General features: G+C 43.0%; 1 protein-coding gene across 1 annotated transcript in view; it reads right to left on the bottom strand.

Annotated features, from left to right (window-relative positions):
• Positions 1-6,608: 6,608 nt before the first annotated feature.
• The window catches only part of LOC124278321 (sodium- and chloride-dependent glycine transporter 2-like), a 35,585-nt gene continuing 26,676 nt past the window's right edge, over positions 6,609-15,517 (bottom strand). Inside the window, exons 8-13 of the mRNA XM_046714043.1 lie at positions 13,416-13,528; positions 11,979-12,107; positions 11,243-11,342; positions 10,704-10,804; positions 9,194-9,361; positions 6,609-7,029 (exon numbers count right to left, since the gene is read on the bottom strand). Coding sequence (XP_046569999.1) covers positions 6,895-7,029; positions 9,194-9,361; positions 10,704-10,804; positions 11,243-11,342; positions 11,979-12,107; positions 13,416-13,528 — 746 coding nt within the window. The 3' untranslated portion in view covers positions 6,609-6,894. The remainder of the gene's footprint in view (positions 7,030-9,193; positions 9,362-10,703; positions 10,805-11,242; positions 11,343-11,978; positions 12,108-13,415; positions 13,529-15,517) is intronic.

Here is a 15,517-nt window from a genome sequence, read left to right as displayed (position 1 = left end):
TCGGGGCACGACTGGACCAGAGTTGCCATGCAGAGTTGTGTCTCTTGGCCTGAAACCTTTCTTTGAAGTAATTTATTTTGGGACATGACTGGCCCAACGTTGCCCATTCGTCGCCCCTTTCCGTAACCTCCAAGAAGATCGCTCATTCGTGACCAACTCGTGTTATTCCGGGACAAGCCGACTCATTCGTCATCACTCGCCCCTTTCCGTAACCTCCAAGAAGATCGCTATTCGGCTTGTCCCGGAATAACACGAGTTGGTCACGAATGGAATGAAACCGACTTGGAGGTTACGGAAAGGGGCGAGTGGTGACGAATGGAATGGAAGATCGCTATTCGGCTTGTCCCGGAATAACACGAGTTGGTCACGAATGCAACGTTGCCATGTAGAGTTGCGTCCCTTGGTCTGAAACCTGTCTTTGTGATTTGAATCTATGATTCGCTCTGTTTCTGAATCTGTAAGTACCAATCCTGTGTGTTTCTACAGATTTCGTCAATGTAAAAAGAAAGAATCTAAGACCCGCATCACTACGGGCATTAACCTGACATGTGTTCGAAATATTGTCAAATGATATTATTTACATCATACAGTAAGCCCCGCATCCTTTGGTAAATACGCAGCTGAACAGATAATACGACATTGTCCAAGATTTATATGTTGGGGAATAAAGTTGCCTGTAAAGGACACCGACGTAATGAAATCATCGTTAATGATGTTTCATATTAATATTAAATGACTCATTCTGAAAAGAAAACCCGAACAGATGCTAAATATATTCGCTTTCGTAAACACGTGTCCATGTAAAGTATGAATAACATTATCGTCTACGAAATGTGAACTTATGTATTTGGCAAACAGATTAGAAAACTCAAGATCAAGATAACAGGTAGTTACTAAAAATTTAAAAATATAAAATAATAATAATAAAAAGTCACGAGCAATTGGTTATATCAGATGACCCGGCGACACACCACAATAAAATCACAATTTGTAGAAACTCTGATATATAGTTGTGATATAAACTGCACAGCTTGTCAACATACCATATGCTGATGACGTCATTAGTGTTGATGACGTCACACGTCATTATCTCCACTGTTTCTGCTCTAAATCCTCAATAATATTTGATAATTATAGACTGGTGATGAGGTCAATACCTATTTTTATGGACCCGCGGGTCCATAAAAGCAGGTATTGACCGAATTCACCAGTCCATAATTGTTTGGTTTTTTGTAATTACCGGAAAGAAAGCTTCTAAAAACCAAAACATGTCCATTTAGTCAAGAAAGTCATTTTATTTTCGCTACAAACCAATAACGTTGTGTCAACAATACTGTGACATGAAAAACAATAGAACGACGCCATAGCTTGACGTCAAAATCTATTTTTAGTAACTCAAAGTCAATATGACTTTTGGTCGGACCTGGGTTGGAGTCAATATGCTTTTCTGTCGACGGTCAGGTGACCGCCTCTAGACCAATCAAGTAGCCGGAAAAATATGCTTACATAATAATGTCACATATACTGAAACCTATTCCCATATGAGATCGTAGGTAAATACATTAGAATTAAGAATCAATCGATATTCAAGTAATTTGTTTGTTTTTGTTTTTAAATATTTCTTTATTTAAATAACGAAGTATCAATCTTCAACCAACATAAAAGATGAATGTACTTTTCAGACACAGGTCTACAATAAGAGACCCTGTTTTACAGTTGTTGCGATCGAATATTCACATCACATCAGCACTACATAGAAAGGTCGGGGATTATAGCAATATTAAAACGCCGTTTAAAAAATGAATCTGAATTAATTAGCTGCTGTTAAATGTTTATATAAGGTACAGGTAGTTTGGTACCATCGTACTGATATATTATCAACTATATAATTATATTGTACATATGTATGCCACATGTTTATTAATTATATTAGCAATAAAAATCTATTTTGTCTATTTAGTCGTTGTATATGACATGGTACCTGTGAAGATCCGGGTTAGAATTTGTCTTCAGCAACCCATGCTTGCCGTTAGAAGCGACTAACGGGTGGTCAGTATACCAACTGTGTTGATCGATGCTCATGCTGTTGATCACTGGATTATTTTGCCCAGACTCGATTATTTACAGTCCCCCGCCATTTTGCTGGAATATTCCTGAGTGTGGCGTTAAACAACAAACAAACAATGTATATGACATGGTGTGATTTAACACAGGTTGTTGGTGTGGGACAACACTTTTATAAGGCGAATAATCTGTCAGTCCTAGGTAGAGAAAATCCGAAAATTCACTATTCAGTGAAGTATTGCCAGCATTATAGTTCACTTGTTAATACAAAACAATAATAAACTTCACGATCGACAAGATCAGCACCCTATTTCTAATGAACATTAGGTCTGGCGGGTGCTTCAACATAACGCGGTTACTGTTTTTGCAGCACCTGCTGTTGTCATGTTAGGGGCGGTTGGGTAGCCCGTTCGCTCGTCACGCCGTAGATCTGGGTTCGATTCCCCACATAGGAACAATGTGTGAAGCCCATCCATTTCTGGTGTCCACCGCCGTGATATGGCTAAAACCGGCGTAAAACCACACTCACTCACTCACTGTCGTCATAACTGCAAGACCCGTGAAGATCCGGGTTAGAATATTGATCTTCAGTAACCCATGCTTGTCGTAAGAGGCGACTAACGGGATCGGGTGGTCAGGCTCGCTGACTTGGTTGACACATGTCATCGGTTCCCAATTACGCAGATCGATGCTCATGCTGCTGATCACTGGATTGTCTGGTCCAGACTCGATTATTTACAGACCGCCGCCATATAGCTGGAATATTGCTGAATGCGGCGTAAAACTAAACTCACTCACTCATAACTGCAAATTTGCTTTTAACGAATCTGCTGATCGAAACTGATTAATGTCTGGAGTTGTGCTTTGGGGTTGATAGCGCACACTTGACACCTATTGAATGACGCATTTAAACATAGAAAATACGCCCCATCTCCACCCCTCCAAGGAAGAAAACGTAACTAAAACGAAAAAACCCACACTTTATTTTTTTAATAATTAACGACAACATTTTTCTTCTAATACGAAACCCTTAAATCAAATTAGATGTTACACATTCTCATTGTGTGACTGATAACAGAAGCTCGTGGATGAAAGTGAGTGAGTAAGATTCTTTTTCGTGTTTCCGGTGATCTCAGCTTACGTCCACAAGGGGCGGTTGGGTAGCTTAGTGGTTAAAGCGTTCGCTCGTCACGCTGAAGACCCGGGTTTGATTCCTTAGATGGGTAATGTGTGAAGCCCATTTCTGGTGTCCCCCCGCCGTGATATTGCTGGAATATTGCTAAAAGCGGCGTAAAACCAAACTCAGTCAGTCAGTCAGCTTAAGACAAACAAAGGTTCATGGGGCACTTTCTCGACCCACGGGAGTAGTTAGGCCAAAGGTTAAAGAAACTCTGTTTTCTGGATATTTTTTGACTTTTCCAAAACAAATCATTGGCCACGAGAGTCAAATATTGTCAAATGTCGGTGGGATTTTGGAGGTTAAATTTTGCAAACACAAAATAACACAAGAAAATGCATACTCGTTTATTGAAATAACAACATTAAAACGGGAACAGATTTAAGCAAAAAAATGTCATGCGACTGAAGACAGCTTGTTTTGGCAGCACCATATTAGCGGATAATCGTTTGTCGATATATCTCCAGACACGTACATTTAGCGTCAATGTTAATGGACACTGCGCGAAGCCGTTAACCTGTAAGGAGCTTTGATTTAAGGTCGGACAGTGATCGTCAGAGCCTCAGTTCCTATGACAGCAGAGTATATTTTATGAAACTGTACACCACTGTTCACAGAAATGTATTTAGATGTCACTGACTAATACAAGACACGTATTCCGCATGTGACGTAAGATACAATATTTATATACACCCAGGAACGTGCCCATAGAGGTCAACTGACCGCTTTTATCAATATTCCTGCAATAACACGACGGGGTACACCAGAAATGGGCGGGCTTCACACATTATACCCATATGGGGACTCGAACTCGGGCCTTCGACGTGACGAGCGAACCACCAGGCTACCACATGGCCCCTATAGCTCAACAATGAAATCTGACTTGTTTAGATTCCGTTAATATCCTATAGGGAAATTATTTTGTGTGATTTATAGTAACGCTTAGAATCAGCTGGTTCCGTCTACAAAGTCCAAGAGTGACCTTTGGGATCAATCATGCACATATGTTTGGACCAAGAATGTCATCTATTGAGACTACACATACACATATAAACTGACGGACGAAAGAGAGCACACATCTGGATGTTTTAATATTATTTAGCAACATTTAGCAACATGTAGGCTATACAGTTTGTGAGTTGTGAGTGACAATAAAAACGGCTTTCAAAATATTTACGTGGATTTTGTTGTTGTTGAAACTAATCCCAGAGAAAAAAAGGTTGTGTACTTTCTTTTGTGTCTGTTGTTTAGACATTTTATCTGCTAAGTCTGTGAACATTGGCTGTGAGTTTAATGGCAAGAGTACGTGGAAGCTGGGATCTAGTCGTTGGAATGGTTGGTTCGAGCCCTCGGGTATCAGTATACCAACCGCACACAAGGAAACTTTCTCTGAACATATTTCCGTGCTGAAAATGATAGACTTTCACCTGCTTCTGACAAGACAACAAAAGAGAACATGATATGATATGTTATTTGAGTGAGTGAGTGAACAAGAGCATGGTGCCTAAAATATAGAGGCGGGCAAAACCGGGCATAAATCAGTTTAAGATAAGATCTTTAACTATGATATAATATAGCCCACCGAGGACAAACCTCCATAGGAGGTCGACTTAGGTGAAAGTCCAAAGTAGCAACATTATGTTTGGAGTGAATGAATGAGTGAGTGAGTGACAATGGACAGAGTGCTGACAAACCATAAGATATAAATGGGGGTTGGTCGAAATTGGGCTAAAATCTGATTAAAATAACTCGATTTTTCATATAACTTTTGCCGAGGACAAACCTCCATAGGACCGTCCAAAGTCGCAAAATAATGTTTGGTGAGTGTAATCATACATCACATCTGAGTGAGTCAATGTGTGAGTGAGTGAGTGAGAGTGAGTCAATGTGTGAGTGAGTGAGAGTGAGTGAGTGAGAGAGCGAGAGTGGTTGAGAGTGAGTGAATGTGTATAGGATGTTGCAAAAACATAACGAGATGGAACAATCTTGGAGTGGTCGTTTCGCATTAAAGAAGGTGTTTCGTTTGAGACTTCTTATATAATTGTTTTAGTATATTATGGGATGTATGTGAAATTTGAGGGCAAAATATTTTTCCATCATCAATAAATTCTGGCACAGAATATGATTTATAGTGAGACCAGCCGACGCAGCGCCACAGAATATAAAAATCAACGTCCAACTGACTATATATAGCTTACAAATATAGGCGGCAACTAGACTAACACTTAGTCTCTGAAAGGATGGAATTTTTAAAGAAAAAGTACTCAATTTAAACTTAAAGGGAGCCAAGGTGAGACGGAAGATTCAGAAATGAACCTGGTGAAAATCTAGACTTGCTTCATTTAGAACATTTGCATAAAGAAGGGCCGATGCAGGACTGATTGACAGAGTTTGGTTTTACGCCGCTTTTAGCAATTTTCCAGCAACATCACGGCGGGGACACCAGAAATGGGCTTCACACATTGTAATCGAACCCGGGTCTTCGGCGTGACGAGCCAACGCTTTAACCACGGGGCTACCCCACCGCCCGCCGATGCAGGAGGAATCTATAGTAAAATAAGGCGATAACAACATAAGGGACCACTAATGTTAGTTAACTATAATCGTACCTCGTTATGATAGTTTCGACTAAAATATACAGCAAAGAGCCAGGGTCCCGATCCACAAAGCGTTCGTAGCGCTACGACATTCGTAAGTCTATGATAAACTATAGAGTTGCGACAGGTCGTAACGTTACGAACGCTTTGTGGATCGGGCCCCAGGACCTAAAACATATTTCGTTGGTTGTAAGCGAGTTCGTAATAAACGTAGTATATTGTAACTGGGACTACGGGACAGACTAAGGCGGCAGGTTAGCCCCTCTACACACTTTCCAAATCACTTAGTCATATAAATCTCTAAATGTGAAGGGGTTTCGTAACACATAAAGAGGAGAGATTAGTCTGGCTATGTAGACCTGGTTGTCGTTGTAGAAAACAACCTTAGCGCTAAGGTGATCGTAAGTCCCATACCTAAACATAGACCTACGACAGTCTTAGCGCTAAGGTGATCGTAAGTCCCATACCTAAACATAGACCTACGACAGTCTTAGCGCTAAGGTGATCGTAAGTCCCATACCTAAACATAGACCTACGACAGTCTTAGCGCTAAGGTGATCGTAAGTCCCATACCTAAACATAGACCTACGACAGTCTTAGCGCTAAGGTGATCGTAAGTCCCATACCTAAACATAGACCTACGACAGTCTTAGCGCTAAGGTGATCGTAAGTCCCATAACCTAACCATAGACTTACGACAGTCTCAGCGCTAAGGTTGTTTTGTACAACGGCACACTGGGGTGAGTGAGGGAGGAGGATTTCACTCGAACCGAGTCTTGGGGGCACGAAGAGTGAACGCTTTCTTACCGCTGAGTTATCCCACTGCACCATAAGGTGAACCATTGCCTTTAACCATACACAACATACTGAGGTCTGTGATAGGGTCAGATCAGCGATCGGCGTAAGGTACTTAATTAAAAATGAGCAAAGATATTTCATCTCAACGCCACAACTGTACATTGACCGATCTACCCAACACATACATAACATATAAGACATGACGCATCTTATGTACATAGCTAGTTTGTATGGGGGTCAAATGTGTCGGTGCGGGTATTATCTAAGTCCTATTGAAGCAAGGAAGGTCTGTTTAAGAGAGGGACGCTCCCGAGGTATCTGCAGGTAGTTCCTCCTGCCTTGGGGGTCCGATGGACTCCACGTGCTGTCGGGGGTGATGCTTTGAAGGAGGCGCTGAAACACATCAACCAAAATATCCTATCTACATTAAAAGAAAGACCCGTTTCCCATATTCACATGAAGACATATTGACTTTAAGCAGTATCTATTGTACGATCGCGACTAGGTCATGAGCATAGGTTTATGAAACCGTATGAAATACTCATGATACAAGGTGTACGCGAAATAGTGCGCGTATCATGCCCCACCGGTGGCACCCGTCATAAGGGCAGCATTTGTATTTTTTGTGGTTCTCATCGCCCGACCGACCCTTCTAATTAAAGTGCCGACACCCCCCCCCAAAAAAAAAAAAAAGAAAAGAAAAAAAAAAAAAAAAAAAAAAAGAAAAAGGACAACGTAAAACAAAAACCCTATTCTTTTTCATTCCAACATAGCCGTCTCGAACCTAAAAACGTACCGCCTCGTCATCTAAAATGTATATCTTAAAATCAGTCCAAAGAACGCGAGAAATTGTGATAAGAATTACAATAAATGAAAATCAAGAACATTATTTAGTTAATTTTGTCTTTATTAATTTTTTTTTTTTTTTCCCGACCAACCATCCATGTTCAGAATTTGGTGGCTACGTGAAACACATAAAATGATGCCCTAAACACATGCAAAGGCATGCCAGTTGTCCATCTAACACCACGGTATAGAGGTCTTTCAGCAATAGGAAATATTTTTGCATAAAATAGTATGGACAAGCATGTATGGACAGAGATAGGTGTATAAACTTAAAGAAATTCAGGAATAAAACCCTTTTACCCTAGCCAGGTATATAGACCAGTCATGTCCAATCAGTAGCTAGTTGATGAAATGCTGTAAGTCAAGATAGCTGCAAAAATGGTTCACAATTTTTATCCAATCCGATTCTACCCAGCCCTCACTGCAATGCTAAAGCCCTAAATAAATCAAGTCTGGATTCCGTCTCACAGTCCCTGAACCACATTATTTTCCCTTCTGGCTATCCCTCCCCGCAATGTTAAAGCTCTAAATGAAGCAAGTCTAGTTTCCGTCCCAGAGCCCCTGAACCACATTATTTTCCCTACTGCCTAGCCCTCCTCGTAATGTTAAAGCCCTAAATGAAGCAAGTCTAGATTCCGTCCCACAGTCCCTGAACCACATTATTTTCCCTACTGCCTAGCCCTCCTCGTAATGTTAAAGCCCTAAATGAAGCAAGTCTAGATTCCGTCCCACAGTCCCTGAACCACATTATTTTCCCTACTGCCTAGCCCTCCTGCCCTAAATGAAGCAAGTCTAGATTCCGTCCCACAGTCCCTGAACCACATTATTTTCCCTACTGCCTAGCCCTCCCTGCAATGCTAAAGCCCTAAATGAAGCAAGTCTAGATTCCGTCCCACAGTCCCTAAACCACCGTATTTTCCCTACTGCCTAGCCCTCCCTGCAGTGCTAAAGCCCTAAATGAAGCAAGTCTAGATTCCGTCTCAGTCCCTTAACCACCTTATTTTCCCTACTGCCTAGCCCTCCCTGCAGTGCTAAAGCCCTAAATGAAGCAAGTCTAGATTCCGTCTCACAGTCCCTGAACCACCTTATTTTCCCTACTGCCTAGCCCTCCCTGCAATGCTAAAGCCCTAAATGAAGCAAGTCTTGATTCCGTCTCACAGCCCGAGAACCACATTATTTTCCCTACTGCCTAGCCCTCCCTGCAATGCTAAAGCCCTAAATGAAGCAAGTCTAGATTCCGTCCACAGTCCCTGAACCACATTATTTTCCCTACTGCCTAGCCCTCCCTGCAATGCTAAAGCCCTAAATGAAGCAAGTCTAGATTCCGTCTCACAGTCCCTGAACCACATTATTTTCCCTACTGCCTAGCCCTCCCTGCAATGCTAAAGCCCTAAATGAAGCAAGTCTAGATTCCGTCTCACAGTCCCTGAACCACATTATTTTCCCTACTGCCTAGCCCTCCCTGCAATGCTAAAGCCCTAAATGAAGCAGGTCGAGATTCCGTCTCACAGTCCCTGAACCACATTATTTTTCCCTACTGCCTAGCCCTCCCTGCAATGCTAAAGCCCTAAATGAAGCAAGTCTAGATTCCCTCAGGTCTGAATTTCCTATCTGACTGGGGTTCCTCTTCAATTCAAATAGGTTTATTTGTTATTATCAAAATTAAATACATTCAGAGACCAAGCGTTGTTCTATGTGATGATCTGCATACCTGTTTTAGTGAACCCTCTGCTCTGTATAGTGTCGTCACCATGACGACCACGACCGGCATGACTGGTATACACGCGAGGATCCAGCCAATCGTGGCGGCGTAATCCGGGTACTTGTACTTCCCGTATGTAGGCGGGCTGTACTGGAGCAACGTGAAGATGAAGGCTGTCTACAGAAAGTACGGATATATTAGACAAAACCAGGGAGCAAACTCCTAGAAGATACGGTCGATCGAAAGATGGAAACAGATTCATTCTAGGGGATAATGACCCCTTATGACTAATTACTCACATTTACATAACATGTGCCAGGGTTCAAAATACATTTTTTCTGAGCGCAGCTGGTGTGACAATATGAATAACAAATGCTATTTGCTTGAAAGAGAATACCGCCTTTACAAACAATCATTGAGTCTGTGTCAGGATTCGAACCGTGTTTCCGATGTAGCTAGCAGAAAACCACCTAGCCACCCATTGCTGTCCCACTCTTCGGCTGCATGATATATGGGCGGTGTGGTAGCCTAGAGGCTAAAACCTTTACGGCAAGCATGGGTTGCTGAAGACCAATTTTAACCCGGATCTTCACAGGTATTTGCTTATCAGGCCAAAGGCCAGGTTCGATTCCCAAATGGGTACAAATGTGTGAAGTCCTTTTCTGGTGTCCCCCGTCGTGATATTGCTAGGATATTATTTAAAGCTACTAAATATCGTACTCACTCAATCAACATGGTATCATATCATAAATTGGTGTGTATAAATCTATCTTTTCATGTTCAGTATCCATTATATTGAAGTAAGCAGACGTAAAATCGATGTACGATATGTGAGGTGAGGTGAGGTGAAATTGGGTTTAACGTCGTGCTTGAGAATATGTCGCTCATATGACGACGTGCATGCGTGTGTATGTGTATGTGCGGCTGCTTGTACTAGCCCAGACTTAAGCTGGTTTTATAGTGCTAGCCCACTAGTATGAGATGCCATGCCGCAGTGAAGCATGAATACCCCACTCAGACACATTATATTGACTCCGAGCTGACCAGTCCGCCATTAATGCCGAGTGCAGGCAGGGGCCAACAAGTACCATATTTTAACGTCTTTTGGTATGACGCGGTCGGGGATCGAACCCGCGACCTTCCGCTCTTCGGGCGGACGCTCTAACCACTACACCACGGAGGCGGTCCGTACGATATGTAGGGTACAGACATGAAATGATAAGGCTTTTCGTGGTGGGGGTGGTGGTGGTATAGTTTAAGGGCAACTTGGAACAGAGGTAGGGTCTATTTGCGACCATAAAGATCTTGTGCATTTGTGCAACATTGTCTCCCTTTGCCATTTCAGGATCCGATGATCTTCGAAACTGGCCCCACATTGAGACTCTCTCAGTGTCATATCCAGGGTTTCACTAAAGCGAATACTTGGTGGCATTGAAACTTTTCATCCACAACAAACACTATAACTTAACACACATGTTGTTCGAAGCGGAGATAAACTGAAAATAAACATATTGCCTACCATCATAAACAACGGTGTGACGTAACACCACGTGATCTTGAAGAATAATGGCGGTCTCCGTCCAAGCATTAACTCAATGTCGTCACTGAACCGCTCTATACCTAAAACCAAGCACACAGTACATGACATACAGGGGACCCTCGTGGGGACATAGAAAATAAGTGAATTTCCGAAAATGAAACATCATGTAATGAGAGAATATTACATTTCTTTTAGACATGTTTGGTCATACTGATTGAACATCAATAACAGTATCATAAGAAATAGTTGAATAGTTTACATATACCAGGTGATATTTAAATATTTAATTTAGTCATCCATTTTTAGCATTCAATGTACACGTAATTAATCATTATTTAATGACGTACGTACATTTTCAACAAAACCATTAATCACGAATTAGTAGATATATTGCCCAATGTATATCTTGGTGTATTTCCAACATGGTCGGTTTACGAATTGCATATTTTTAACGATATCCGGTCTTGGTCGAAAATTGCCAAAATATTGTTATTGTGTAAGTATTGTAACAATACTACCGTAAATCCAGGCCACGCATACACACTCCAGGAAGGCGGTTGTGAGGAGCACCAAGAAGGCGAAGTACCAGTCAATCAGCTGGAAGATGTACATCCCAGCCTGCAACAAACACAGTGGGATACACTTTCACATGGTGTAAGATGGGTTGGGGGTGAGCTTTCACATGGTGTAACATGGGTTAGGGTGAACTTTCACATGGTGCGTAACATGGGTTGGGATGCACTTTCACATGGTGTAACATGGGTTGGGATGCACTTTCACATGGTGTAACATGGGTTGGGATGAACTTTCACATGGTGTAACATGGGTTGGGATGAACTTTCACATGGTGTAACATGGGTTGGGATGCACTTTCACATGGTGTAACATGGGTTGGGATGCACTTTCACAAGGTGTAACATGGGTTAGGGTGAACTTTCACATGGTGTAACATGGGTTGGGATGCACTTTCACATGGTGTAACATGGGTTGGGATGCACTTTCACATGGTGTAACATGGGTTGGGATGCACTTTCACATGGTGTAACATGGGTTGGGATGCACTTTCACATGGTGTAACATGGGTTTGGGGAAAGATATGTGTCTACATATCACCCTCCTATATACACCGGAATAATTTCGGTTTGAGGAATATTTGATCATATTGCATCCTGACGGTAGTACGGGATGGGGATTATTTGTTCATATTGCATCCTGATGGTAGATATATAGGTGTGTATGGTGTATACATCTCACCCTGGTAGTGACGACGAGACCCACAAAGTAGGCGACGACACAGAAGCCTGCTGTCAGGTAGATTCGCTTCTTCCTCAGCCACGGATACTGGTCAAAGATGGCTGACATCACCGTCTCCACCGTAGCAAACTGCAACATCAGTGTAGGATAAACTCAACACACAGGACATATACTGACTATAATGGCAGCACAACATGCGTCAACACGAAGAAAAGGCGGAGACAGACAGAAGGAGACGTCGAGACGGACAGACAGGAGTTTATGTGGAGACGGACATCACGGCAGGGAGACGGACAGACGGAGACAGACAGAAGGAGACGTGGAGACGGATATCACGGCAGGGAGACAGACAGAGACAGACAGACGGAGACAGACAGAAGGAGGCGTGGAGACGGACATTACGGCAGGGAGACGGACAGAGACAGACAGACGGAGACAGACAGAATGAGACAGACAGAAGGAGACGTGGAGACGGACATCACGGCAGGGAGACAGACAGACGGAGACAGACAGAAGGAGACGTGGAGACGGACATCACGGTAGGGAGACGGACAGATGGAGACAGACAGAAGGAGACGTGGAGACGGATAGACGGAGACAGACAGAAGGAGACAGACAGAAGGAGGCGGACAGACGGACAGACAGAAGGAGACGTGAAGACGGACAGAACAGAGACAGACAGGAGAGACGTGGAGACGGAGACAGACAGAAGGAGGCGTGGAGACGGACATCACGGCAGGGACGGACAGACACAGACGGAGACAGACAGAAGGAGACGACGGACATCACGGCAGGGAGACAGACAGACAGAGACAGACAGACAGAGACAGAGGGAACGACATGGGGAGACGGACAGACATCACGGTAGACGGGAGACGGACAGATGGAGACAGAAGGAGGAGGCGTGGAGACGGACAGACGGGGGAGACAGACAAAAGGAGGCGTGGAGACGGACATCACGGACAGAAAGAGACGTGGAGACGGAGACAGACAGAAGGGAGACGTGGAGACGGAGACAGACAGAAGGAGGCGTGGAGACGGACAGACGGGAAACAGACAGAAGGAGACGTGGAGACGGACATCACGGCAGGGAGACAGACAGAGACAGACAGACGGAGACAGACAGAAGGAGACGTGGAGACGGACATTACGGCAGGGAGACAGACAGACGGAGACAGGCAGAAGGAGACGTGGAGACGGACATCACGGTAGGGAGACGGACAGACGGAGACAGACATCACGGCAGGGAGACAGACAGAAAGAGACGGAGAGACGGAGACAGACATCACGGCAGGGAGACAGACAGAAAGAGACGTGGAGACAGACATCACGGCAGGGAGACGGACAGACGGAGACAGCAGACACAGAGACAGACATCGCGGCAGGCAGACAGACATAATAGCAGACAGAAGGTGACGGACAGACAGACCGACGTACCACGGTGTCTAACATGAGTGCGATCAACATAAGCGAGAACACGAAGCTCCACAACTGCGGGACCGGGAGACGCGACAGAGCTTCCGGGTACGTCACAAAGCCAAGCCCCGGACCTACAACATCAAGGGCAGTGTATGCAATTGCAAAGGGCGAATGTGTTGCAAAACATGATGCAAGACAATGTGCATGCAATACAGACATGTTAAATCAGAGGTACAGGGGCTCACCTTTATATTAAGCTCTTAAAACTTCACTGATGAGGATGTCTTATGTGGAGAACTGAGATAGAGACCTAAACAATTACCGATTAGTTTGATGTTGTTTTCTATATCCTAGCCTTTTCTACTCGTGGTTTCTTTATTAAACAAGATTCTAATAGACAAAGCAGAGGACGAATCTCGAACGTCAGTACGTGGAGCAAGGCGATAACCCGTGAAGGTCAGGGTTACAATTGGTCTCCAGCAACCCATGCTTGTCGTAAGAGGCGACTAACGGGGTCAGGCTGATTGATTTGGTTGACACTTGTCATCGTATCCCAATTGCGTAGATCGATGTTCGGGTGTTGATCACTGGATTGTCTGGCCCAGACTCGATTATTTACAGACCGACGCCATATAGCTGGAATATTGCTGAGTGCGTGCTGATATATCCAAGTGAATTTCCCAAAATGATGACTAAAAACGTATTCACTTTATAAAAGTGCGCATTTTACATAATTGCCCTTTAGGTAAATCTGAATACTTTGGATTTGAAACCGTAGTTTAAGTTTCACAGGTAGCATGAATTCATCTCACCCTGTTCCAACGACTGGTATGGTGACCTTCAAACTTTCCGACCTTTGACATTGAAATCCTATTCATTTGTAGAATAATTTATTGCATTATCACGAAAAGTATTTTTTTGATCAAAATATCTTTTAGAATTTGCTTTTTTACTCTATGAAGTAGAAAAAGATTGAACCTAAAGAAAGATTCTAGATTGTAGTATTATTTGAAAAAAACAAATCCCTTAAAAAAAAAGTTTTAAAGCCACCAGAGTTATGTCCCTTCGACTATCGATCAATGATGTTCGTCTGCGACAATCATGGCAAACCACTTTGCGTCCCAAACAGATAGAATTAGAGGAGAAACGGGTAAAAGCTCTTCCGGAAAACATGAGAATTTGGTACCTAAACAGAGTAATAAGTCGTGGTACAGTAGTGTGGGATGGTACGACCAGTTTGAACTCGTATTTCCTGACTGTTCCATCTGTAAGAACAAAAAAGACTTTCTAATTTGCTTCCAGACCACATTAAACTCAACGGGCCGTACCACCCCATGCTGCCTGGCAATTAGCCGTCGTTTAGCTTGCTTGTTTCGCTTGTTTAACCAACATCATAAGCATCGGTCTATGCAATTGGGATACGATGACATGTGTCAACCAAGACAGCGAGTCTGACCACCCGATCCCATTAGTCGCCTCTTGAGACAAGCATGGGTTGCTGAAGATCAATTATAACCCGGATCTTTACGGGTACGACCAGCATCTCTTCGCCTTGCTGCCTTGTAATGACTTGCGAGATTCGGCCTATTACAATCTTGTTTGAAATGAAAAAAATATAAGCAGAAAAGGACATAGAAAACAAGCGTGGGTTGCCGAAGGCCGTAACTAATAACATTTACCTTATGAACATAACCTGTGTCATTTGTAATTCTATTGTAGGTAATTCCAACCGAACGGGTTGTGAACACGCTGGAATATCAGATACAGGTTTTATGTTAATGTTTCATATTGAAATCTATACGTGTTCAGTGTATGACATCTATGCTGCAATGCCAGTATGGCACGAGTTACATGGGTGAGGGCGGGGTGTGTTTTTAAGCTTTATGCACATCAATTGAATATAAGAGGGGCGCTAGGGGTGATACAAACGCCTTTGTAGCCAGTTAAACTCTAAATACAAAATAATTCGAACAATATGCGGAATTTCTAAGTTACAGTTGTCAAGTGTAAGTCGGCAAACCACGTTATCTTTGGCTGAAGGTGACTTTCAACTTTCAAGGATGACTTTTACAAAGTTAAAATCTTTCTGATAATTTGCTTGTCATAATATATGTTATATC

Source organism: Haliotis rubra, unplaced genomic scaffold (genome assembly GCF_003918875.1).
Source record: "Haliotis rubra isolate DU_JTF1 unplaced genomic scaffold, ASM391887v1 Scf235, whole genome shotgun sequence".
Classification (NCBI taxonomy): domain Eukaryota; kingdom Metazoa; phylum Mollusca; class Gastropoda; order Lepetellida; family Haliotidae; genus Haliotis; species Haliotis rubra.
The sequence above is the reverse complement of the archived record's forward strand: the minus strand, read 5'-3'. Positions and strand labels throughout refer to the sequence as shown.